The 24,567-nt window shown below is 37.7% G+C and overlaps 1 protein-coding gene across 7 annotated transcripts in view; it reads right to left on the bottom strand.

Annotated features, from left to right (window-relative positions):
- Positions 1 to 1,369: 1,369 nt before the first annotated feature.
- The window catches only part of ZGRF1 (zinc finger GRF-type containing 1), a 25,358-nt gene continuing 2,160 nt past the window's right edge, over positions 1,370 to 24,567 (bottom strand). For 2 of the 7 annotated variants that reach the window (XM_085222885.1, XM_085222884.1), the window contains exons 6-29: positions 21,595 to 23,770; positions 21,219 to 21,295; positions 20,368 to 20,439; positions 19,862 to 20,035; positions 19,197 to 19,299; positions 19,004 to 19,110; positions 18,631 to 18,763; positions 17,034 to 17,686; positions 16,025 to 16,163; positions 15,289 to 15,473; positions 14,642 to 14,832; positions 13,848 to 13,987; positions 12,638 to 12,784; positions 11,152 to 11,266; positions 9,966 to 10,225; positions 8,714 to 8,873; positions 8,005 to 8,082; positions 7,040 to 7,187; positions 6,007 to 6,134; positions 5,559 to 5,682; positions 4,957 to 5,133; positions 4,683 to 4,817; positions 3,479 to 3,740; positions 1,370 to 2,280 (exon numbers count right to left, since the gene is read on the bottom strand). In XM_085222885.1, coding sequence (XP_085079011.1) covers positions 2,165 to 2,280; positions 3,479 to 3,740; positions 4,683 to 4,817; positions 4,957 to 5,133; positions 5,559 to 5,682; positions 6,007 to 6,134; positions 7,040 to 7,187; positions 8,005 to 8,082; positions 8,714 to 8,873; positions 9,966 to 10,225; positions 11,152 to 11,266; positions 12,638 to 12,784; positions 13,848 to 13,987; positions 14,642 to 14,832; positions 15,289 to 15,473; positions 16,025 to 16,163; positions 17,034 to 17,686; positions 18,631 to 18,763; positions 19,004 to 19,110; positions 19,197 to 19,299; positions 19,862 to 20,035; positions 20,368 to 20,439; positions 21,219 to 21,295; positions 21,595 to 23,770 — 6,000 coding nt within the window. In that variant the 3' untranslated portion in view covers positions 1,370 to 2,164. The remainder of the gene's footprint in view (positions 2,281 to 3,478; positions 3,741 to 4,682; positions 4,818 to 4,956; positions 5,134 to 5,558; positions 5,683 to 6,006; positions 6,135 to 7,039; positions 7,188 to 8,004; positions 8,083 to 8,713; positions 8,874 to 9,965; positions 10,226 to 11,151; positions 11,267 to 12,637; positions 12,785 to 13,847; positions 13,988 to 14,641; positions 14,833 to 15,288; positions 15,474 to 16,024; positions 16,164 to 17,033; positions 17,687 to 18,630; positions 18,764 to 19,003; positions 19,111 to 19,196; positions 19,300 to 19,861; positions 20,036 to 20,367; positions 20,440 to 21,218; positions 21,296 to 21,594; positions 23,771 to 24,567) is intronic. The other 5 variants (XM_085222889.1, XM_085222886.1, XM_085222888.1 and 2 more) reach the window with 5 other exon arrangements.

Below are 24,567 nucleotides of genomic sequence, written 5' to 3'. Positions count from 1 at the left end.
GCTGATTGTTCCCGGTGGATTTGCATGGCAGGTGCAGGCTGCAGAGTGATTTTGCGATGCGGAGCCCTGCTGCCCCCCCTCCCCGAGGATTTGCCTCCCCCACCTCCCCCCTGTGAAAAAGGGCCGCCGGTGCCTTCCTTTCCCATGAAGAAGAAGCTTGAGGATCGCGTGAACACGCTTCAGTTTTCTTATTCTTTTCTATAGATGTGGGGAAAAGAACAGCCGATTGTGTGAAAAACCCGGTGCCTGCAAAAAGGGACATTGGCCATCCAGGCGAAGGTGCGCGAGGGAGAGCACTAATCGCTGAACCAGGAGACAAATACGATTACCAGCTCCGAGCCTTGAGTCAGAAAGTCTCATAGACTTTAAGATGTTAATCCCCGACATAATCCTTCCTTTGGCGTGTAGGAATAGTGCAGCCACAAGAGTTGTTTTGTTATTTATATTGGCGTTTAATAAAACTCAGCCAGCGGTGAATGGGCTGCCCACTCTCCAATGGTAATTAATTCCCTATTTCAGTGACCCAATTGTGCTGGGATAGAGCAGTGGGACAGTCCCACTGCCCCAACCCGCCTTTGTGCAGCTACACAGCTCTCGTGCTTCAACAGCTATGGAAACTCATTCTTTTGATGTCATTCAATGAGTTTTCCTTGGGCATCTTCTAAACTTCAAGGACCCTTTTCTTTCTCCAACGCATGAAAAGCAGGACTAGCTTGACCACCTCTGTAGAATTTAATGATTTGGTGAAAGGGCCTTTTTGGGGGTTTTTTTGAAGGAAAGAGAGAAAGAAAATTTGGCAGGCTGCTATCAAATGGGGTATCCAACCCGCAGCGCACCGCAGCCATTCAGCTCCCGGCATGCACGGGGCAGAGGAGCCGTGCTTCCCTACACACAGCACTACCGTACCTCTCACCCCTGGCATGCGTGCAGGTTTGTCATGAGTGAGCAGCCTGCACCCTCGGCCCCGAAAACGTTTCACCTTCAGGAAGAAAGGCACTTCGGTCCTCAAAAGGGAAAAACTGTGAGAGCCCCAGAAGGCATCGTGGCGCTGCTGAGCCCGGGGCCGTGTCCGGGCAGCGCGTGGCCGTGGGGCGGACACAGGAGTGTGTGAAATGGGCACGTGAAGGACATGGCCCAGCCCTGCCCAGCGCGGGCAGCCCCTTCTATGTCTTTATACATGCTCCCAAAAAAACCCCTCCGCAAGTCACAAACAATTCAGAATTCACTAAGAAAACACAGAGTGAACCATATGGCCGGGGTGGCTCGAGTTGGCTGCATTTTCTCCCAGACAAAGAAGGGATTGAGAGTTGAAGGAAAGGAGAAAAAAACCAACTTTCCGGCTGATGAAGCTGTTGTCTGGAGGCAATGATCCCAAATCTCAAGGCTTTATTCCAGGCCCCGACTGAGACGTGATATGTCATATGATTAGCATCTTTCATATTTACAAGAGCAGTGTGGGCTGCCGGGCTTTAGAGAAAGGCGAGAGAAAGAGGGGGCATATGCTGAAATGGATTTAGCATTTGAAAGAGAGAAAAGAGATCGGATAAATACACTTAAACGAGGATTTAGTTTTACTCCCGTTGCGTCCTAATGGATTGTTGATTGAGATTTTAGGGAGCGAGAGCCGAGGTGTCAGCAGCGCTGCACGGCGCAACGCGGGCCGCTCCCGGTGGCGGGCGGCGCCACCTGGCGGCCTGGCGGGGCTGCGCCGAGCCGGGTGGGGCTGTTGACTTGAGGGGATTGAATAAACTGAGGGCGTGTAGTTTTCTTTGGAAAAACGACGTTGCGTTAGGCCTTTTTATGTTAGAGCCATGTTCTTCGCTTTGAATGATTTGTAAATACGCACTTGTTTTTACAATAGGCTGCTGCATGCGTATCAAACTGAAGAACAACGAAACACTAATAATGCAATTAGGTACTTCACAGGCTTAGTTATTAAATAATTCATACTAATATTAATAATAGAATTAAAGGGATCTCAGATATTGCAGTTCCTATATTCTTTAGTTTTAGTCATTCAAACAAGGGGCTGCCAAAACAGAAAAATCAGAACAGATGCAAATAAAATTTCCCCACGTTAAACATTAAATATTACATTCACAGTAGTACTGGTCATTTTTATAGACACACCATTCATATACTGTCAAAATAAAAAGCACACATTTTATTTTTCCTTTTTCTTACTCTGTTCTTCTTCCTTCTTTTCCTCCAGGTAGTACTTCAGAATGTCGTTTAGCTGCTGCTCACACTGGCTTACATGTTGCAGTCCGTTTTCTCGTCCTGAAAGCAATATTCAGTAGGATAATTATATCTCACTTCACAGCATCCATCACATAGTTGCTGTGTGGCAATGAGAACATCTATTTCCCAAAACATATCAAATGGCTATAATATTTCTACTGGGAACATCGTTGTTCTGCACCTACTCAGTTGATGCCAACCAAGTAGACAGAATAAAATTAGTATTTTGGCACTTCTCTTGTAGTGAATTCTTATCTGCTGTTTTAGAGACTAAAAACTCCTCCTGTAGTATCTGCTAAGGTGGGGCCTCTCTGTGCAAAGAGCAGACGTGTGTCAGCACCAGTGGGTGCTGGGGAGTTGGATTCAGACAATTTACTGAAGACATTTTAGAAACTGGGACTTTCTCTCGCTTCTCTAATTCAATGAGAATTGAAAAGGCAAAAGTTAGGATGAAATGTACTCATACTTTGAGATATGAAATTATTTCCCAGTTGTCTTCCCCTTGCTTAGTACATACTACTCAGAGCTACATTGCTTTACAATGTGTTCCTGGCTGGGTCTGCTATGTAAAAACCAAATTGGTAAAGCACTAGAAATACAGTAATCATCTCCAGATCTCCTTACCAGAATACTTTGTCCATCTATCTGATGCCATCAAGAGAAGAAAAAAGAAGTCCCATTACTGGATAACAAAAATACTTAACATATAAAAGCAGTATGCTGATAAAACTGCAAACAAGCAACTTTAGTGCTTGCGATCTACTTGCAATGTACAATGTATGTAGGCAATATACTGTATTTTGTATAGTACGCTGTATGGGAACTGTTGAGTCATGTCCTGAACCACTGATTGATCACCTGATGAAAGGACTGAGTCAGGTCTAGGAGCACAGGTGAAGGCAATTCAGCTGTGTGACCAGAAAGCGGTGGAGTCTGGCTGCACTTCTCTTAGACTCCATTTAAGGGCTGACTGCCACCCTGGAAGGATCTCTTTCTGGAGATTCCTCCTTTGTGGAGTCTTTCCTGCAAACCTAGATCTTTGGCTACAGGTGAGCATTTCTTCCCTGTTTGTTTCTTTTCCTGTTTCCACCACGATAATCTTTCCAGCTGTAATACCAACTGTAACATATGCATACTATACATTATGAAGGATGTATTCTGTATAGTATACAGCATATTGTGTAATTTTAAAAGGTGAGCTATAGGTTTTTGAAAATAAAGGAAAAGAATGTAATACCTTTGCAGTGATTAATTACTCTTTCATAAAGTCTGTTCTTACTTAAGCAGGCCAAATTCCCAACAATCAGCAGATGCCTCTTTGCCCTTGTTAATGCAACATTCATTCTCTTTTCTGAGTCTGTGAATCCAGTTTGTCTTGTTCTTACACATGACAGAACAATGATCTCCTTCTCGGCTCCTTGGAATGCATCTACAGTGGACACCTGGACAGCCTTCACTGGAAAAGCCTCGGAATGTATGCTCCTAAGCAAGTTCTGTATCTGTAGACAAATGAAATGAATATGGATGAATTATGCTGCTCTGTCAATTATTTGTCTTGAGCAAAAACTACAAGTCTGAGTCTATGCAAGATGCAAACTAAGAAACTACAAAGTGCAATTACAATATATCTTCAGCTACTTTCAGTAAAATATTATGGAATGAGACTGTATTTGATAAAATGCTGTTCTGCTCAGTGTGGCGAACTGTGCTTGCATTTAGTAATCACAGCAGACCCATATCATGTCCTGAATGACTGAGTGATGTACAACTGCAGCCTTGCTATGCAGGTCTCTCCAGTATTTGTCCTTGTCATGCATATCAATCTGTAATGACACCCAAATCATAGACTAAAATTATGTATTTAATTTTCCAAATTTTCTAAGTGGGCAGGTGCATGGGAACTGTTGAGTCATGGCCTGAACCACTGATTGATCATTTGGGGAAAGAACCTGTCAGTCCTGGGAGCACAGGTGAAGGCAGTTCAAGTGTGTTTCTGGAAGGGGTGGAGCCTGGCTGCGCCTCTCTTAGACCTCATTTAAGGGCTGACTGCCACTGAGGAAGGATCTCTGGTTGGAGATCCCTCCCTGGTGGAGCTTTCCCCTGTGAGCCTAGATCTTTGGAGATGGGTGAGCAGTCCTTTTCTCCTTTCCTTGTAACACCTTTCTATTGTGTTAGTCCCTTTAACATTGCATCTTTCGTATTACCATTTTATCGTGTTGTTCTGATTATTACAGCAGGAAATTGTTTTGTTTGTTTTTAATAAAAAAACCTAAAGCAGTAAAGATTTTGAGTAGAGGAATAAAAGATTTTTCTTTTTTTAAACAAGAAAGATAAACTAAAACTCTGGTTTACTTTTCAGCACGTTTCTTACTTCACTGTTCCTGGTTGAAATGAATTAGAACAAATTTACAGCTGTTTTATCAATGGTATATTGTACAAACCTTGTACATCTGTGATTTGTAAAAAGTAATCACACCCACTGCAGATCCATGTATTCCACTTGCAATCAGAGATTGGATAAGCTTGACTGTAAAATGAACTTCTGCCATGTTATAAAAGCTGTTGTCTCTCTCAATCTGGAAATAGGGAAGATTTCTAATTCAGCGCTCATTAGTAGCAGTTAAAATACACTTAATTGCACAGTAAGAATGCAAGCAGAATGGAGAAAGCCCTACAATGTTGTCTTTTTAAATAAGAAATGTTGAGAAAACTTACTTGCTCCAGCCCGCTAACACTATAAAAACATAGTGTTGGAAGCCAATCCAGTAAAGGACTTCTTTCCTTCTCAGAAACACCATCTATCAGGTTTCCTTCATAGAACAGCTCGTTGGCTATGGCACTAATAGTGGGGTGGCATCGATATTGTGTCCGTAGCAGTATTGTTTTATGTCCCTAAAGGATTATGATATAGAGAGCACGAATAAGAAAAACAATTTCTACCTATTTTGAAATGCCAGCTTGGTCAAACAAAAAATAGAAATAATTCCTGCAAGAAGCAGACTTAATCTTTACACTAATAACAAAAGTTAGAAGAAATATTGTAGCCTCTAAATCCTCTACATGGATTGAAACCTGAACACTAAAGATCAGGAGAAATAATCTGTCGCTGTTTCTTGTTTTTGTTTTACATTTATTATGCGATGTCTGTGCATTGTGCAAATAAATTTACGGAGAAATGCACCAAAATGGAATCTACTTGATTCAAAAGCAGACTGAAATGCTGATTCTCTGACATCTAAATCAGAAGTCTTAGTGACTTCAGTGGACTTGGAATTTTATCTTCCATCTTTAGAAAAGATGTGGTTAGCAGTACCTACCATTAAGCAAAGCCGATCAAAGAGAGTCTGTTCTAGTCCTTTATCATGAGTGCTCTCAGACCCTTGAATAGTTGGTGGCAGTTGCTTAGGATCTCCAACAAGGACTAGCTTTTCACACTGAAACCTAAACAAGAATGTTATTTAAAAAGCCTTTAAAAAAGGTTCTAAAAAAGGATGTTAAACTATTTGTAATGAAACTGCAACCTCTCTTTTTATGCTGCGGATTGCCTTCTATCAGGCTCCCTTCATCACTCTTCTTTCCAAAGTTAAAATAACACACTGACTAAAGAAAAGTATCTAAAAGCATGCTTCAATTTGTAATTACTCTTCTTAAGGTGAAACCTTAGAGTTTGTGTTCTCAAAAGGACATCCGAGTTTGGTGATTTGAGGCTCTGTCACTGCTAACTAAAAGTTACTTCTCAGCTGAAACACAAAAGCATGGTGGTACCTTGCAATAGGAAGGAGAGAAGTAGGTTCAGTCATCTGACTGCACTCATCCAGCACCACTACAGGAAACTTAAGAGTATCCAAGCAAGGGAATGGGCAGGCAGCACAGGTCACTCCAACCACTTTTACCTTTGTCATTAGTAAAGGAAAAAGTGATAGAGAAACATTATGATCATTAAGTAGTCTCTATGCAGTATGTGACTATAACTCCAGCAATGGAATACACTTCAATTAATTTTTAGCTATTCTACTACATGCTATGTTATACTCAGTTTCAAAAAATTAAATTCTAACTACAGGTAAAAGAGCGAACACAAAGAGGAGGATCAAAAGTTAACATTTCTCATGCTTGGTGCATTTCTATGTTAGAACCATTCACAAATTCCTGGATTTCAAGGCCACATCAGGTCAGGCACAGAAAGAGTTCAAATTACACAATTCTCCAAAACCTTTTGAGCCCCAGTATCAGAAACAGCACTAGGAAAAAGCACGAAAAACCCACAAGGCTCAGATCTGCTTTGTTCTAATTGCTCTACATCCTCGAATCACTTGAGTCTAGAAATGAGGGAAAAGAAGCAAATAACTGAGGATCAGAAGGTTTTTCTATAGGAAGTGGTAATTTTAAAATTTAATGAAAAGTTACTTAAAAATATATTTGAAAAAACATTCTTGGCAGCTGATTCTCAGTTCTAGTTTAACTCAATTAATTCCTTACCTTTTACCTTTATGACTATATAAATTTTAATTTTGAAGTGACAGTGCAGATAAGCAACATTCAGTAATTTTTCTCTCCTTGTAAACTGTAGTGATGATGTTGGAACTGACTGCAGTAAATTCGGAATAGGTTTCTGTCTCATAATTTATCATTAAATAGGAACTGCAAGTACAACTCAAGTCAGAAGCATATAAGACATTAAGCTATACTGGTAGAATCAAAGCTGTCCCATTCTGAACATTCCCAGTTTCCATTTGCTGGGCCTTGCAGGTAAGGCATATAAAAGATTACTTTCCCATCCTACCCACTTTGACTGTACCTGTTGCAATGCAGATTTATTGGTTCCCAGTTTATGTCGCTCAATACTCTTCCTTACATACATTTTTTCAGCTGGAGCTAAATCTTCTTTCATGAGAGCAAGAAGTTCTTTTAACTGTTCATTTTCATTTCCCGAGCCAGCATGTAAACTTAAAGATTTCATAACACGCATTAAAATGACCAAAAATAACATTGTTTTCAGTATTTAGTTAATACACAATATACAAAAACTAGTCAAAGTGTTTTACACAATTTATTAACATATACCAGCTGAGATAAGCTAATAAAATACTTGTTTAAAACAGACCTTTATCCCACCAGCTCAAACCCACTGCCTTAATCAAAGATGCGTGACTCCCCCAAGCTCTTACAGTTGATTTCAGTGTGGAGTACAAGCGTGGAGAAAATTTTCACTCCGGTACTTTTTGTACCCTTGGCATTCTGTTTACACCACGGAATGGTAATTTTATCTTTATTCACCTTGAACTGCACTTAATAGTTTTGAAAGTGCAGTGTAGGTCACTTAGTTTTAAATAGTCAAAAGGCATCCCCAGGACACTTATGCTGTATGCAGTGGAGATGCCTTGGGTAAGAAGTGAAGTATTAACAAACTGTTACTATTAATTCTCTGAGCATTAAGTGTATCACTTCCTCCTAGTTCTTATCACTACAATACATATATATCCTGAGTCTTTCGTTCTTTTTATGCTTTTCCTCTTTTTCTGTAAACTGCCAAATCTCTCACTATTGTTAATTTGTTCTCTATTGATTTCCATTTAAAAGCATTATCTCTATTCAGTAACAAGTCACGTACCTAAATTTACCCACTGTGTGGGAGTAGGTGGAGAGAATAAGATAGTCATATTACTGTCTCATTTTGAATGACTTCAAGATAGTGTGCATGCTGTAAAATAACTATCATGAATTGTATAATTGGCTCAGATCTCAAAAGATTAGCATACTTACCTATAGGGAAGAATTGCTTTGGTGATTTTCCTAATACTTCCCACTCTGATAAAATCCTCAAATCCAAGATCAAGTAGACTTCAAAGAAAAAGAGATGATGCACATTAGGAAAAGGTAGGCATTAATTTTGAAAAACACAAAAGATTTTTTCTGTGAAGAATATAAACTTCAACAATCAATTTATCAAACCAAAGTAATGTGAACCACAGTCAAATAAATAGAAATCAAACCAAATTACCTCATTGTGATTTGTCTCAAAAACTGCTCAATTCCTTTATGATCTTTAACTTGTATTCAGTGTTTTTCCCTTTATCTTTCCAACTGTCTTAACCTTTAACATTTTCTTTTCTTGGTATTTGGTGAAGCTTCCCAAGACTGATCTCCCCCCTGCCACTGTTATTTCCTTAAGCTTCCTGAGCATTCCTAATTTCTGTCTTGGGTGGATTCTAATGGTAAATGTGATGATAGTGGGAGATTAGGCTCATATAAAACAGTCCAGCTAGTCTTACTTGGTCTCCTAGAATAGGCAGACTGTGCAAAGGAGCAAAGGAGTAAAGTTAAATCCCCAATTGCAATAATTTGTAGGGAAAGAATGCGAGTACAATCCAAGGTATTATACTGGGAATACTAGCATAATTACCAGTAACATTTAAGTGCATTGTTGCCTTTTGAACAACATTTTGTGAAATCTTAATTCATGGTAACCTACCACAGCAGTATCCTGTCAACAGCAACATTAGTGGAAGAAGCAATCAGAAGTTTCCATGGAGCTAGCTCTGGACCCTCCTTAGCTTCACTGCTTTCAAAGAGCTGGACCAGGAACAAGATCACAACAGACAGCAAATAGCTCTTTCCAGCTCCAAAAACACCTGGTATGTTAGAAGAAAAAGCCAAAAGTTCACATGAAGATTTTCTAGAAATGCAGTTTTGATCAACTATTCTAACATAATTTTATCTTGTGATAATATTGCACTGTAATTCCTGTAAAAAACATTGCTTGCACTTGCTTCAGTAGATGAAAGTATCAAGGGGCAACCAGTTGGCTAACAATTTACTGCATGTGATGTTTTTATTTATTTGTATGCATCCCTCATGCTATGACCTCACGTACACAATAAAAAATTTGTGGTGGTGATGATTTTTTTTCTCATCATTCTAATTAAATTAATACAGCAATAGCTGAACTAAATTTCAGGCAATGTAAATGTAATCCATATGAAGACTGTTATTATTGGCCACGTATATATTTTTGCCAGGATTTAAAAACTTGTAACTCCATCTCAATACTGATTTGAAAAAGTTTTTTAAAAAATTGAATTAAGATGTTATTCATGTATACATGCTGAAAAGAGATAAAACAAGCATATAAGGAAGTATAGAACAAAGAAAAAATAATAAAATTTTATATAATAATTTAGCAAAGCTTATACATGATGTCAAGTATTTTAATATGAAAAAATAAGCAGAAGACAATCCTAACTTTATATAGAGATTTTGCTGGGAAAGATCTCTACATATAAGGTAAAATGCTGCAAAAGGCAGGATGCAAATTCAAGGATCAAAAGTTCTGTGCTGACAGAACATACTTTACGATTCTAATGTTATGATTCTAATGTCAAGGCCCTTATCAGAAGGACCTTGTGCAAGGCATGATTTTTTAAGGAAATGCACGAACAGTAGTGTTATAGAAGTGCTGAAAAGGATATTCCATACACAGAGGTAGTTGATTCAGTGCATCTTTTTCTATACTACCTTTAACAATAAGTCACTGTTTACCCAGACTTAAGGATTTCTTTTTAAGTTTGTGTAAGACTGTAAATATATGATGAATACAAAGGCAGCTAGTCTACTGTTTTGTCACTGAGAGAATTTAGGGATATTTCACTAACATTGGTGTTACATATCAAACAGCATTTCTGCACAGAACAAAATAGCAAATTTTACAATTACTTGCTATATACCATGTATGATTGTGATAGGGAAAATCTGATGTTCTTCCACTGGTTTCATATTTTCATGTGAGGACATCATCTGAGCTATGTGAATCAGAGATGTAGCTTGATCTGGATTCAATGAGAACGTTAGGATCATCTTTTCAGCTAGCTCCACTGCCACTTCAGTGCTGACAGATCCATACATCTTTCTGCGTACCAGGCTCATGGCAGGTGGAATAAATTTTCTTCTGTTGATTCTCCTAGTAGGCTTTTCAGAATCAAGATTCCTAAGAAAAATGTAACAAACAAAAGCTGTGTTATAATACTGCATGTGTATGAATTGCATCTCATTGTTCTGATGTTCTCTCACCTATGTCAAAATGCTGATGCATTATAGTTAACAACTGGCATACAGAGAAGTTGCTGCCCTCTTCATCTTGATGCACACCTGGACTGTATATTCCTGCCTCTTATTACTTCTCACTGGAAGTCTGTATCATACTAAACAGGTTTTTGGGCTTTTATCCTACTGGGTGCAAGGTTAGACTTTCCTCTGTTTTACTCAAGCCTGACAGAATTAAGAGTAGTAGAATCATGTAGTCAGAGGTAGCAGGGGTTCACATAATTTCTTGTTTTATACTGTGATTCATGGAATCATATAAAGGTTGGAAAAGAATTCTGTGATCATCTAGTCCAACTCTCTACCTATCACCAATATTGCTGTAGTGGAAATGCTGAGTCATGGTCTGAACCCAGGGGAGCTCAGGTGTATGCAATGAACCTGAGTGACTGGAAGGGGTGGAGCCAGGATCCACCCCTTCCCAGACCTCATTTAAGGGTTGGCAGTGAAAGTGAGGGCATCTCTTGCTAGAGATCTCTGCCTACCTGAGGCCTTCCAAAGGTAAGCAGCCCTCTTCCTTCATTTCTGCATCCACAGGTGCTGCACTTGTGCTCATTGTCACTTGCTGCAGCCAAAGATTTTGCCACCCTGCTATTACCGTGGTACTTTTCATCCCATTATAGTGTTACAATTGCCTACTAAACTATGCCCCAAGTACTACATCTACAGTTTCTTGAACACCTCTCGGTGTTCAAGTGGTGACTCCACCACTTCTCTGGAAATCCACTTTTAATAGAGCAAACTCAGTGGTATTTTTTTCCTGTATCTATTTACATATTGTATGTTTACACTGGCACTGAAACAGTAACTTACATTTTTAGTAGATATGGTATTAGTGGTAATGTAGACGGGTTGAAGTATTCTTCCATATTTCTTAAGGATATAAGCTCACCACTGGCATTACAAACTAGCAAGGCATGAACTGATGCTGAAAAGGCCACAGAAAAATAAAATTAAGAAAAAAAGAAATAAGTCAAACTTTCAAATCAGGTAGAGAAATTAATTAGAAAATGCTGAATTAGTCCTGCTGCATTACTTATGGTCACAAATTAGGTTGGGAGCAAAATCTTGCTAAGGAAAAAATAAATATGGAACTGCGATTTAACAACATTAAGATTGCAAAGTTATATATTAACTCGTCTAGACACTGACAGCTTATGAGATCCAGTCCTGCACTTCACATGCAGGGAACAAATGAAACCAAACCTCCAATTGCCTTTGAAGTCTACGATTTCATAGCAAGTATGCCCACAAAAACATGTGCCATTCTATTTATTTTTATGACTGTAACTCAGAATAAGGGTTTAATCTTAATGTAGGCTCACTGAAATGTGCTTTGCAGGATCTCTGTCTAATGATTACATAGAAAGCCTAAACAATATTAATTTGTGGACTTAAAAGACTCAATTAACCTGATTGAGTAGTATGAATAAAGTATCTAGTGATCAAGCACACAATTTTCACACTGCATTCCAGCTCCAGAATGGCATTCTTCATCTCTCTTTCCTTATTTTTTTTTTAATTAGTTTTGTTCAACAGGAAAAAAAAAAAAAAAAACCTTTTGCATCACCTTTGGAAGCAAATTTGTTGTTCTGTTGTGAGATCTGTGGCAGACCCCCACTGTTTCTCTGTCCTTAAAGCCCACGCCCATTAACCTCACTGTTTACAAAACACTGATACCAAGATATGAAAAAATACCCCAAACAAAAATGTTAAAATAGAGGATAGCAGCAACTTACTTGAGAACATCTTGCTAAAAATATAATAGTCAGTAGTTTATTGAAAACAACCCTGATACTATTATTTTCTGTTTAAAATACAATGATAGTAACGTGAAGTAGAGAGATTTGTTTTTTTTCTTTAATTTTAAAACTTTTTTTTTTCCAGTTATTCCAGATTGCAGTGAAAATGAACTGAGAGGAACACTGGGATAGCCAAATCACAGACTTAACGCTCTTCTTATGTAAGTACAAATGCTGTATAGTGAATTGCTTGAGCTTTTTATTTTAGGATGGTAACAACATGTACCTACCAATATCTACACTCTCACAGTCAAATTGCACTCTCTATATGCCATTTGTATTATCCTCATCTCTTCATTATCCATCCAGAATTTATTACCAATTGCTCTGCAGCTTTCAATGCATTATGTATTGTATTCAAATTACATACTAAAAAAAATTACTGTGAATAAAATGCACAAGGTTTGAGAAACTCAAATCTCATCCTTCATAGCTAGTCATATTTTCCCCACAATAGTTGTTTTCCATGCTTCTTAATTATTTAGAATAAAACTTACTGTGTGAGTGCCAGTTTGAGGGGTGATAGCCTTTCAGTGGTAGGAGTTCAACTTCATTGTTATGGGTTGGTCCAAAGAAAGCACTGCTTGCAATGAAAGTATCAAGGGGATCAAAATTCAGAGTCTTCGAAACAACCCAAATATCATCTGTGAAAACAATAGAGTTCTCATTAACTTTTAAACATCTAATATCTTTTAAACTAAAGGAAGTCAGATAAAAAAGTGAAACATCTTATAGGCTGTAAATTAAATGACTGCAAACATGAAAGTAAGGGGTATTAAAGTCCTAAACATATGTTAGTTCAGTTTGCAAAAAAGAAATAAATTATCAATTTGTTAGGTACTCCCTGTCTAAAATTCATTGTAGTGGTAAAGTTCTCTCCTTAATGCACTTAGTGCCAGTTAAATTCTGACAAACCCTAAGCACTGTTAATTCTGATAGCATTCAGAGCAAATCACTTCAATATACTACAAATCTAGTTAACTACTTGGTTTTCTTCCCTTTCAAAGGCATCACATACTGTAACCTACAAACGTTCAGATTTGCTAGGCATGTCTGCTGAGGCTACTCTAGGCCATACATATTTACCTGTAACAAATTTGATTAGCTAATTTTCCATTCACAAGTTTTCCTTTTGCAGAGTTGCAGAATTTTAAAACAGCAAAAACCTGATCTGTTGGAGAATTCTAGAGTCTGTGATAAAGCATTCACAAACATGTTAGCTTATGCCTGATTTCTTTAGTAACATTCTATAGCAAAATGATCAAACTAGGAGAATATACGTATCAATTGTAGAAGTAGTGAGGCAATCTGGATCAACTCACCGAATGCCCTCTGACTCTGTGACACGTCAGATAGTTAGACAAAATAGGCAACACCTACTGAAACGCCAGTTCTTACATCAAGTTTTCCTTCACTATATTCTGCTTGAATATTGGGCTTTCCTGAAAATTCAGCTATTTACAGATTTCATACAGTCCAAATCTAAAGACATAGAACTTATATTTTTTCAAAATTGTATCAACATTTACAGGAAAAAGATGAAATAAAGATATACTTCTTTGTCTTTCTACAATGAGAAGGGAATCCTCAAAGTTATCAGGCATTCCACAAGGAGATAGTTTCAAATTGCAATCTCAAAAGAACCTCAAAAAGGCACACCACGAACATAAACATAGACTATTATTCTGATACTTAGAATTTTCTTACCTTTGCTATAGAGAGAATAATGCTCCTTACTGCTTAGCTTGAGGTACAGTTTATTTTTGGAGTCCCCATCAGATTCAGCATGCACGTTCCTAAGTTTCTTGAGCTTACTACACCATCGTGTTCGAATTTCATAGCCTTTCCTGTTAAATTGTAATTTCCAGAAAAAGCATGTAATCATTTGGTACATTACATGTTCACTCCATAAAAATAAGAAGGACAAGTCTAAGCAGCACAGATTTTGGCTGTTCATCTTAGTAAGGCTTAAATAAGTGTATCTTGAACTCTGATACTCAGCTAAAATCAAATTTCCCCTACAATTTAACAGCATAGAAGAGCCTTAGATATGGCCTCTAACATTACATTTAGAATATGTATATTATATCCAGACAGGTGGGTTTTTTTCCTTTTAAAGATTAACGACCTGGTATCTTGAATATATGTCTGTTTTAAAAAGCATCACTAGGAACAATAAAACAAAGTCTGTCCCAAATTCCCTTAAGAAAGATTAAACAGTAATTCAGATGCAACCATCATAAGACTTTTTGTTAAACAATTGATAAAACTGCTGGTAAGCAGGTTTTTTTCTCATGGAAAAGGGTACTTACCTGAAATGACACTGTTGTGAATAATAATCCTTTACTTATTTGGCTTTTACACTTCTACACAGAACTGCAACCTCTTTAAACATAGTCAGTGTGTCTGTTAAATGTTACTTAAATCCAAAGTTAGCAGCATTTCTATAGACCTTGTAGTTCACATAGCACCCCTGACAGATGTATGCCATATCAGAATACCTCACAAAAAGCTGGCATCCATCAAAGACAAAAATCTTTTGATTTCGGAGGTATGCTCCAATACTTTTTACATCATGAAGCACTACACTTGGTCTGAATTTTTTTATTTGTGCAGCATTCGCTTCTTCTATCCACTTGAAAAATGAACAGCGCTCGGCTCTTGGGGCATCACAGGCATAGAACAGACGGCCCTAGGGAGGCAGGAGAGGGAGATCTTAAACACTTTAAACAAGCAAGTTTAAAAAAAAAAAAAAAAGTAGAGCAATTGACCAGTACTAGTTGCTATATAAATATCAGATAAACATCTGTGCTTTCAGCTTGTTTAGCTGTAAAAAATGTGTTCCTAACACTTCTGTTTCTCAAGCCAGCTTGTATAATCACAGCTTAAAGAAATCCAATATAACCTAACAAATTATTAATTGAAGGCTTTCTCTCTCATATATAAAGCTCTTTCTCTATGGAGAGAACCATTACATCAGCAGTTCTGGACAAGAACAGCTACTACCAATGATCTTAAAGGTGATGACTGTAACACATCGCTTTAACTTGCAACTGTAATTGACTGAGAACTGTGCTGGAATTGTTCACACAACATGGCCTTTATTGCAAACATCCCAAACTGCAAACAGACAAGGAATAAACAGCACCTTGTTTTGACCTTCTTTTTTAACCACAAGAACCTTAGCAGGACGCATGTGATCACAGAGTGGAATGCTGCTTTCTTTGCTCTCGCTTTGCTCATCTTTCAATGAAGAGTAAAATGATGTATCCACTTTTGAAAGGGCGTTGTGTAATCTTTGCGACAGCTCAAAAAGCATTATGTTTAAATGTTCTTGGCGTAGAAAGGAGAATAGAAGAGCAATTAATATAGCTTTAAAATGTTTGTGTACGCAGCACTTAGATACGCACTTTCATTTGAAATGTTCAGTTCCATATTTAAATCAAAACAATTGATCCAAGTACTAAAAGAACAAACATGCAGCCTGCAAAATTCACGTATCGCACATGAAATAAACTTGTTCTAAGTGCCTTACTTGCATATAAATCAAGTTTAAATTTGTATCTCCAAATGATGCAAATGCTGAATACCAGTAGCTCAGAAGAAGGTTAGATAGGACTGGTAAACAGGCGCAAGGCTGCATCTTTGAAAAAGGAGTATACTAATCTTTCAGTTTGGCTTTACAATTTTGAATACAGACTGAATATATTTGAGTATATATACATACGCATACAAAGGTGTGTGTAGATCCAAGTTCAGATACAAACAGTTGTTCCAACAGACAATGCCAATTATATCTTTCCCTTTCAACCTGCTTTTGTGAAGCTTCAGAAATGCATGGTGTACAAATGACAGCATTTTACGTAGCATGGTGTTAGACATACCTGTCAAAGCAGCTTTAAAAACCTGTTTGTAGTGAACATGAGACTGAAACTCAGTTGGTATGGCAATCTTTCTTTTAGGAAGATTAGCATGTTTTACTTTGTCTGCATTAGGAAAAGACAGCTCAGAAACTGTTATATCCTAAAAATAAATAAATAAGTAGGCTGTTAAAAACTTGCAAAATCCTGAGGGAGACAAATTTTCATAAACGGCTACTGTACAGATCTGTCAAAAACAGTCAGATTTTTCAGGGCCTTGTTCTGCAACCAGAAGTTTCAAGATGAAGAAGTTTTTCAAAAGCAAAACACAAACATTTGCAGAACTTGTTACTAGGAGTACAGAAACGTATTCAAGAGGAATAAAGTAAATACACTTGGAACTGCAGTGTAGTGAGCTGGCAGTATCATTTAAGATCACACAAGTTAAAATTTTTTCCTGGCAAAACAGCTTGTATTCTTAAGAACACAGGTTTGTTTTGTTGTTTTAATTTCTCCAATATTCTCCTTTTTTAAAAAAAAAAAGTCTACAAGTCACAAGCAGCTGTTGCCAACTGCTAATTCTGTAGGCCCTTATTCAGTGTCATAACTTGTGTTGCCATTACTAAAATTATGATATTTACAGTATTTTAAAATTAGAGACTACTATGAGGCAGGACGTGGATGTTCACGAAAATAATGCTGATTTCACAATTAAGAATAATACCTATTGGAAATGTGTTCTTACCAACAAAATATGAAAAAGCCCATTGTACTGATTTATCATCTCCATGCCATCAACATTCAGACTGAAAAAAAAAAAAATCTGAATCTGGCACCATGTGGACCAAGGAATTACCTTCATAAAGGCTTGGTCACACAGTTTAAAAATTCCAGAGCCTCTTTTGTGCAACTGCATACACAGAAACATCTCATCCTATCATACTGACAATATCTTGCAGGAAATCAGATAGATTTTGCTTTGTCCAGAAAAATGCATTTCTGTTAAACTGTATCTGCTTGAACAGTTACACACCTGGACATCTCCTGTCACAGTGCGGCAGGTCAGATGACTCAACACCTTTTGTGCTGGTTCAGTTAGAGGAGTCTGATTTAAGTGACAAGAAAGTAACTTCCTGTCTGAAATCAAATCTTGGTTGCTGCTATCTGCACAGCATTCACCGAGCATGCTCTTTGCTGTCAGCAGAGGTACAGGGCCAGGAGCGTTGCTGTTCGCAGTGCTGCTCTGGCTCTCTCCTGTGTCACCCAGCAGCATTCCAAGGACATTCTCAGCATAGATGTCATTGGCCGCTTCCGTATCGTTGCTGTTTTGAGTTATCAGGTCACAATGAGCGCTGTTTAGATATTTTAGCCACTTGCTTTGTCTACATTGTGAAGTCACATTTGAGAACACTGGGTGCACAGATTTTCTTTGTCTGTCTTCCATACACTCCTCAAACACAGAAGTTTCATAATTCCTGTCCTCAGGGCCAGAAGCACTCATGGAAAACACTGCTGGCTTGGTGCTCAAACTGACTACTGAAAAGCCATTAGGTTGCTGGACCTCCTCACTGTCGGTTAGGAAAAAATCTGTGTTGGGAATCTTGGCAGTGGCAGCAACAGTGACAGGTGGAATTTGTGTTTTAACCGTGGAGTTGCATTCCTCTGGATAGCTGTCTTGTTCCCATGCTGTAGAGCAAATAGATCCTATAAGCAACTTTGTGTAGTTGCAGATGGCACGTTAACTTTAGATGCACAAAGAACTAAGATGAAGAAATTATCCCAAGTACTTCCTTTTACAACCTATCTTATAACTGACAGGTTCTTTCTATTGCCCCTGTACCGTGTCATCCATACTACATTTCCACATAAAACGACAGATTTCAAATATGATTCTTTTATTATTTTAATTCATATATTCTGAACACATTTCTATAAGCACTCTACTTCTCTGTAAGTAAAAGGTAGAAATTATTCAAATCGAGTATCTGCTATGGAAGTTATAAATCTGATATTTTTGGTAGCTCAGTGACAGAGGCCAAATAGAAAACAGCTTAACATCCATTCCTTTTTACAAAAAAGTGTACAAAATTAATGTTAATGTGGATAAAAAGATTTCTAGTATCAAAATCATCACTTTGGCTAAATTCACTAGCAGTAAGAAGTAGCAGTCAGTGATAAGTGTCCATGTAACCACTGAAAGTGGGCAGTGAACATGGATTCAAACTAAAGCAGGCAATTAAGTGAAAACATAAATGTGAATTAGAAGTTTTGCTTACAGCCTTATTTCCTTCTCTGAACAGGAAAGTAATTTTTCTTTATACAATTGGATCTGTACACTTAAGTTTCTCCCATGGGGAAAAAAAGAAAAGGAAGGAATGGGATGGAAAGTATGGAAAAGGAGGCTAATTGAGGTGGTATGGAATAAAAGAGGATGGAGTAGAAAATTGTGCTTAGAAATCTGAAACACATGCATGAAAAAAGTGTATCAAACAAAACAAATACATACAGACATATCAGTGTACTTCAGGACCCAGTTTTTCTTCTTATAGTGCAACTCAGTGCTTCAAAAATCATCACAGACTTTGTAAGAAAGACATTATAAAGTACAATTATAAACTATTATCTCTTACTGAAAATGTTTTCTGAAAGCTCTGAATCACTTGGTAGATTCCTGTGGATCAGAGGTTCCTGAATGTCTTGAACATTTCCCTTTTTTCCTGAAGCTGGAGAAACTGAGGAATTCAATTGCACTGATGTAATAATCTAAAGAATGAAGAATTAACATGTCAAGTGAATGACTAGAGGAAAAAAAAATAGAGAAAGAAAATGAAAAAAACCTACCCTTGATTATAGCTCTTTTACCACTATTCTCCCTCTTATCATTCTAGACAATTGAAATGTCTCAGAGTCAAGATGGAAAAAGTAACAAATTAGACATGAAGTTGCTACCATGAACACAGAGGAAGTAAAACCAAAAGGTTCTACAAGAGAGTCAGGTCACACCTTGCCAGGTTCCCATGAGGTCCACTGTGTTTCTCCCAAATCAGAATGTGATGGTGAGCTTGACACTATCCACTGTGGAACTTCAGAACACGCATTCAATGCTGATGCTAGGGAAAACATGTGAAGGACAGAAGTCAGGCAGAATAATTGTTCAGATGCCAATGACCACCATTCTACATTCATTTTCACTTACAGGAGTGACCTACTACTGAGTCTTTAATGTTAAACTTCTTTTGAAAATTCTCTTCTCTGATAAAATTCATATTGTCCTCATGAAGACTTCTTGAATCTGGAGACTGTTTCAAAAAAGTATCAGTAAAATCTTGTTAGAAATTAAACTTTTTATCCTCCTTATAAATAACATCTTTGTGCAAAGATCTCATTTCTAATTACAAAATGGTAACTAGCCTATTCTGGAATTGGAAAAAAAAAAGTATCAGTTTTCTTCCATCACTTTCAATACTGAAATACATAGAGCATTAGAAAAATATGGTTTATTTAATATTGCACCTCATGTTTCTCTGTATCCATGAGGAGTAATAATAAATTCTCATAATCCAAGAAAGAATGTTTTAATCTTTGTTCTGAAACTCTCCAAAAACTATACACAAAATTTCAAATGCACCAAAAACAACTGCTACAAAACCTCATCGTCACACATCAAGGAATCTCTCTTTTTTAATATCACACATTATAATTTCTTTAAATGAAATAGATTGAAGAATCATAAAAACTAAGGTACATGTTGCAAATGCATAACTCCGCAACAATAAGTAAAATTAGGTATGGTTAACTGCAGTATTATATTTGGTTCTTGCACTAAGGTTAATAAGAATAACTTGGAAAAAATTGCTTTACCTCTCTGAAGTCAGAAAGAACATAATTGCATGAAAACGGAGGTGACAGAAATCTCTCAGCTGCAAACTCCGTATTGTCTGGGTACTGCTGCCATCCTAGCTGTGAGCAGGGAGCTCTCAACATTGTCTCACTAGATGCTGATCCCTTTATTTGGTGCCCTTGAAACTCAACAGGCTACACAATACACTGGAATTATTAACTGAAAATAAGTACTGTTCAGGAACTATCTACAACCAACAAAGCAGATACAACAAAAATAACCTCTTCAAAACTGTAGGGGAACAACAGACTATGCTTTTGAAGGTATCTGTATCTTGCTGACCCATGATTCAGCAGCAAAAAAGTTTTTGCACAAATCTGTCAACACAAAGTTGTGACATTCTGACACAACATGATCTGAGAAGCTGGCTAAATATTGTACTTATTGTAAAACATTGAAAATACTAAACTACTGCCTTGAACGTTAACACTGTTCATCACACTTCAGTTTCACAGAGAAATTGTACCTTCTGCTGGCATTCAGGTGTCCTAGGGTCTCTTTGGCCCAGTGCTTTCAGTGGAACACACAGCTCAGTTTTCTGTAATAAATCAACCTTACAGTTAGGCTGCTATAAAAGTATCAAAAGCTAATTAGCTTAACAGTTTAATAACCCTTCAGGGTAAAAAATTAAACTAATATATCCAAAGATTTTTCTAAAGACCTCACGTACTTATGAAACAGAAGGTATTGCAAATGAAAAGGGAGAAGCAGAAGAACTTTAGATAGTCTTTTTTTTTCCTGTTTGGAAGAGATTGAAAGAAAAAGACTATTAATAGCATTTCACAAAAATTAGTGTGAATCATTAAAAATAAACAGATCGATGGTGCATCTCAATGCTAAAACTCATAGGAAGTCCATCCATTCTAAAAAGTGATGGAAGGGGAAAAAAAAGAAAAAAAAAGATGGTAAATATAGTGGCAAAGTACTCGAGTAACTAATTACTTGTATTAAACATAACAAGATATTACAGTTTGTACTAAGTACACTTTTAATCTCTAGAACACTACTAGAAATAAGGTCTGCAAGATGACCACCTCCTTTCCAAGGAAATGGTTGAGTCACCATCCCTGGATGTGCTTAACAACTGTTTGGATGTGGTGCTCAGACACGATTTAGCAGTGGGTTGTTAGGTAGGGTAGTATGGTCAGATTGTGGTTGGGCTTGATGATCGTTAAGGGTCTTTTCCAACCTGAGCAATTTTATGATTCTATGACATGTTTTGTTTACTTCAGTTTCTTAATTGATCCAGGAAGAGGTTTGGTAAAAAAAAAATATATATTTTGTAGCAACAGATATATGTAATCAAAAACTGGTTACCAAATTGCCAGAAGAATCAATGCATGAAGATGCCTGTATACTTTCTGAGTAAGGCATTTCTGTAAACCATTTTATAGCTACAAGACATGGAAAAACATAATAAGATACAGCAGTCACTTTACATAAAACAAAATCTGAATAATTTAATGATCTTGCACTCTTTTCCCATGTAAAAAAACTGTACAGTTAACTGAATAAAACAGGGAAACAGACTTGGAGGTCACACTGGTGCCTTAAAGGCTGATCATTGTGAGATGTAGCTTTCATAACATACTGCTATAAAAGTATGACTTCTGAATGTTAATTGTTCAGCAGGAAAGATGGGAGGGCAGAAGTCAACCAGGAAGAGTCAGTCATGAAATAGAAACTGATCTACCTTCGTCTTTGGTAAGTAGTTCAGGTATCTCTTCAGAAGTCTCTGCTTCATGTAACACACTATTATATTCCTTCATCATTTGTAAGCTGTCTAGTGCTGTGCTACATTGATACAAAGCTCTTAGAAGAGTGATATTGTTTACCAAGTCAGGAAGATCTGATGAATTTTCAGCCTTTGCCATGGATTTCAGGCAGTCCATTTCTATTTCTATTCTTTCACCTTTGCTGGCTCCATGAGGGGTATTCATGCTCTCTAGGTTTTCAACCTCTGTTTCATCCATTTCTGCTTCTTCTGAAGCTGAGCAACCTTTCCCTAAAGGACAGACAGCACTTTTGGAAATAAAAGTACTTTCCTTATTCAAAATGCCAGACAGATTTTGATGATCTTCTGTAATATATTGGGATGAGCCACAGCAAGATTCAGAGTTTTGTGACAAAGTCAGCACAGGGCCATCTGGTTTGATGTAATCAATTTTAGTTCCCCGGAAATGTTCTAAACCAAGATCTGGGGATTTTGTGCATTCAAGCTGTATAACATCTTCTTCAGTCTTTCCCTCTGCTGTAGAAATTATACTGCTAGAAGCAGTACATGAAATATTTTCAGTTTTATCAAACATTCCAGTTTTAGGGTGACATTTAACATTTGTGTCACCAGGAAAAAGATCAAAGTGCTTGCTTTTTAGTCCTGATGTGCCGTTAATGGTAAGTGCTGCACAGCCACCAAGATTCTTCTCATTGTTCACAGCTTCAATACTTCCTAGGCTTCCATTAATCTCTTTTAAGTTGTTTCTGTCATCCAAAAGTTCCACTTCAATTTTGGTCTGGTTTGAAGAGTCTTCCATAATTCTCTCTGTATCTGTAACGTTGTTACAAAACTGTAATGGCATTTGCACAGTGCAGTGATTGCCATCATTTTCTATATCATATGTTGAACACTTGATTTCTTCCTTTTTGCAGTGTGTCATCACTTCAAAGCAAGAATTAAGTCTCAATGCAGTATTTTGTGCCCTATCTTCTCCCTCTAAGCAATCTGCACTTTTTGAAAGCATGTCTTCTTCAGTGAGCTCTTTCTTATTTCTTTCACAGTGCTCTTCATTGTCCATATCATGAAAATCAAAAGCCCCCAACAGGTCAAAGTTAACCTCCATCACCTGTTTGTCTGGACTACAGTCTCTGCCATGTGTACTTAAACCTTGCTTTGCAATTGCATTTTCAGTCACTGTTAAATCCTCAGAGAGCTCTAAGTCGCTAGGCATTCTTTCTGAGTTTTGTTTCAGCTGAAGATCACTTTGAGATTTGACTGATGAATTATCCTGAAGACCATTAATTGCCAAATGCTCTCTGTATCTGGAGAGAGGTTTTTCAAAGGTGACTGGACTTGCTGAACAAGAAGAGACAAATAGGCTGTCACTCACTCTGTTTATGGTGGATTCAGATAGTACAGAACTGTTTGTCCTGCAGGGATCTTGTAAATCTTGGCTTAAATTATTAGCCTTTTTGTCATGTCTTTGCCCTGCGATTTCTTTATCACAAGGTTCAGATGAATTTATAAGCAAATGTTCCTTTTTATCATTTACCATTTCCTTTGTAAAAGGCAAGTGCTGAATAGTTTGAGCAATCTTTTTGTCAGAGTTTACAGAAAAGGCAGGCAGGGTTGTGCTTTTTAGGTTACACAAACTATTTATGTTTTCCAGTGTTTGAAATCTATGACATTCTGTGACTTCAGATCTGCAGACTTGCTCTCTGCAGACTTGTGGTTTAGACTTCAGAAGAGCTATGATCTGTGTTGTGCTCCTGATATTCTGTGACACTGCCCCATGACCAGTTGTCCAACTATTAGACTTGGCGTGCCCAGTAATTAGAGGAGACTCTGGTTTTACTGTGGACTGATCAGAATTTTTCTTCTCTATTTCATTACATGTATGAAGAAATGGAAGTGAAACCACTGAGGAGGGAGTCACACGATCTCTGTTATCTGTACCTCCATCTTCATGCAAGCCTGCAGATAAGCTTGTTTCTGCATTCTTCTTGTAAATAGTAGAAAATAAGGGAGAGGTAATATAAAACCTGGATGGAAAACGATCCTGATTCTGCTCAGATATAGGCAATACTGCCATTCTTTCTTCATCTTCTGCTGTTGATACTTTCTTTTCAACCTGACGTGGCCCTTGGAAACCCTATGAGAGGAATTTAAAGTTAATTCTACTCAGAAAACAACTTCACGTTTCATAAGCAAAAGATCAAAATTGAGCACATTCCATACGATATATTCACAATATCATAGGAGTTGGAAGGGACCTCTGGAGACCATCTAATCCAATCCCTTGCTAAAGCAGGTTCCCTACAGGAGATTGCATAGGAAAGCATCCAGGTGAGTCTTGAATTGAGTACCTCCAGAGAAGACTCCGTACACTCTCTGAGCAGCCTGTTCCAGTGCCCTCACAATGAAGAAGCTTTTCCTCAGGTTCACAGTGAATTACCTGTTTTGCAGTTTGTACCCATTACCCCTTGTTCTGTGTCTGGGCACCACCAAAAAGAGCCTGGCCCCATTCACTTGGCTCATGGCCTTTAAATATTTATAAGCATTGATAAGATCCTGTTGTGGTTTTGTGATTTTTGTTGTCGGTATTCCACATCAGAACATAACATAAAACAGTGGGAGTTAAAGAGTTAATGTTCTGGTTCTGTGGACTGCCTCTTTTGGGCATTTTGGATTCTTGGAGGGGAGGGGAGGGAAGGGGAGGAGAGGAGCGGCATTCCCAGAGGACAGAAGAAAGGTGGAGTGCCTGGCAGGACACCAGCAGTTGTCCTTCTCTCTGACTCGCTCTCAGTTTGCCCTGGAAAAAAGCATGTGCTTCCCCTGTAGTCTACTAGTGTAAGATGTTGCAGTTTGGATACTTCCCTCTCTGTGTTTGTTGAATTTAGTAAATTACTGTTCCTCCTCAGATCGTTGCCTTTGTTTTCCTTTCAGACA

This window comes from Meleagris gallopavo, chromosome 4 (genome assembly GCF_905368555.1).
Source record: "Meleagris gallopavo chromosome 4, MGAL_WU_HG_1.1, whole genome shotgun sequence".
Lineage (NCBI taxonomy): Eukaryota > Metazoa > Chordata > Aves > Galliformes > Phasianidae > Meleagris > Meleagris gallopavo.
Note: the sequence above shows the minus strand (reverse complement) of the source record. Positions and strands in the feature narration are given on the sequence as shown.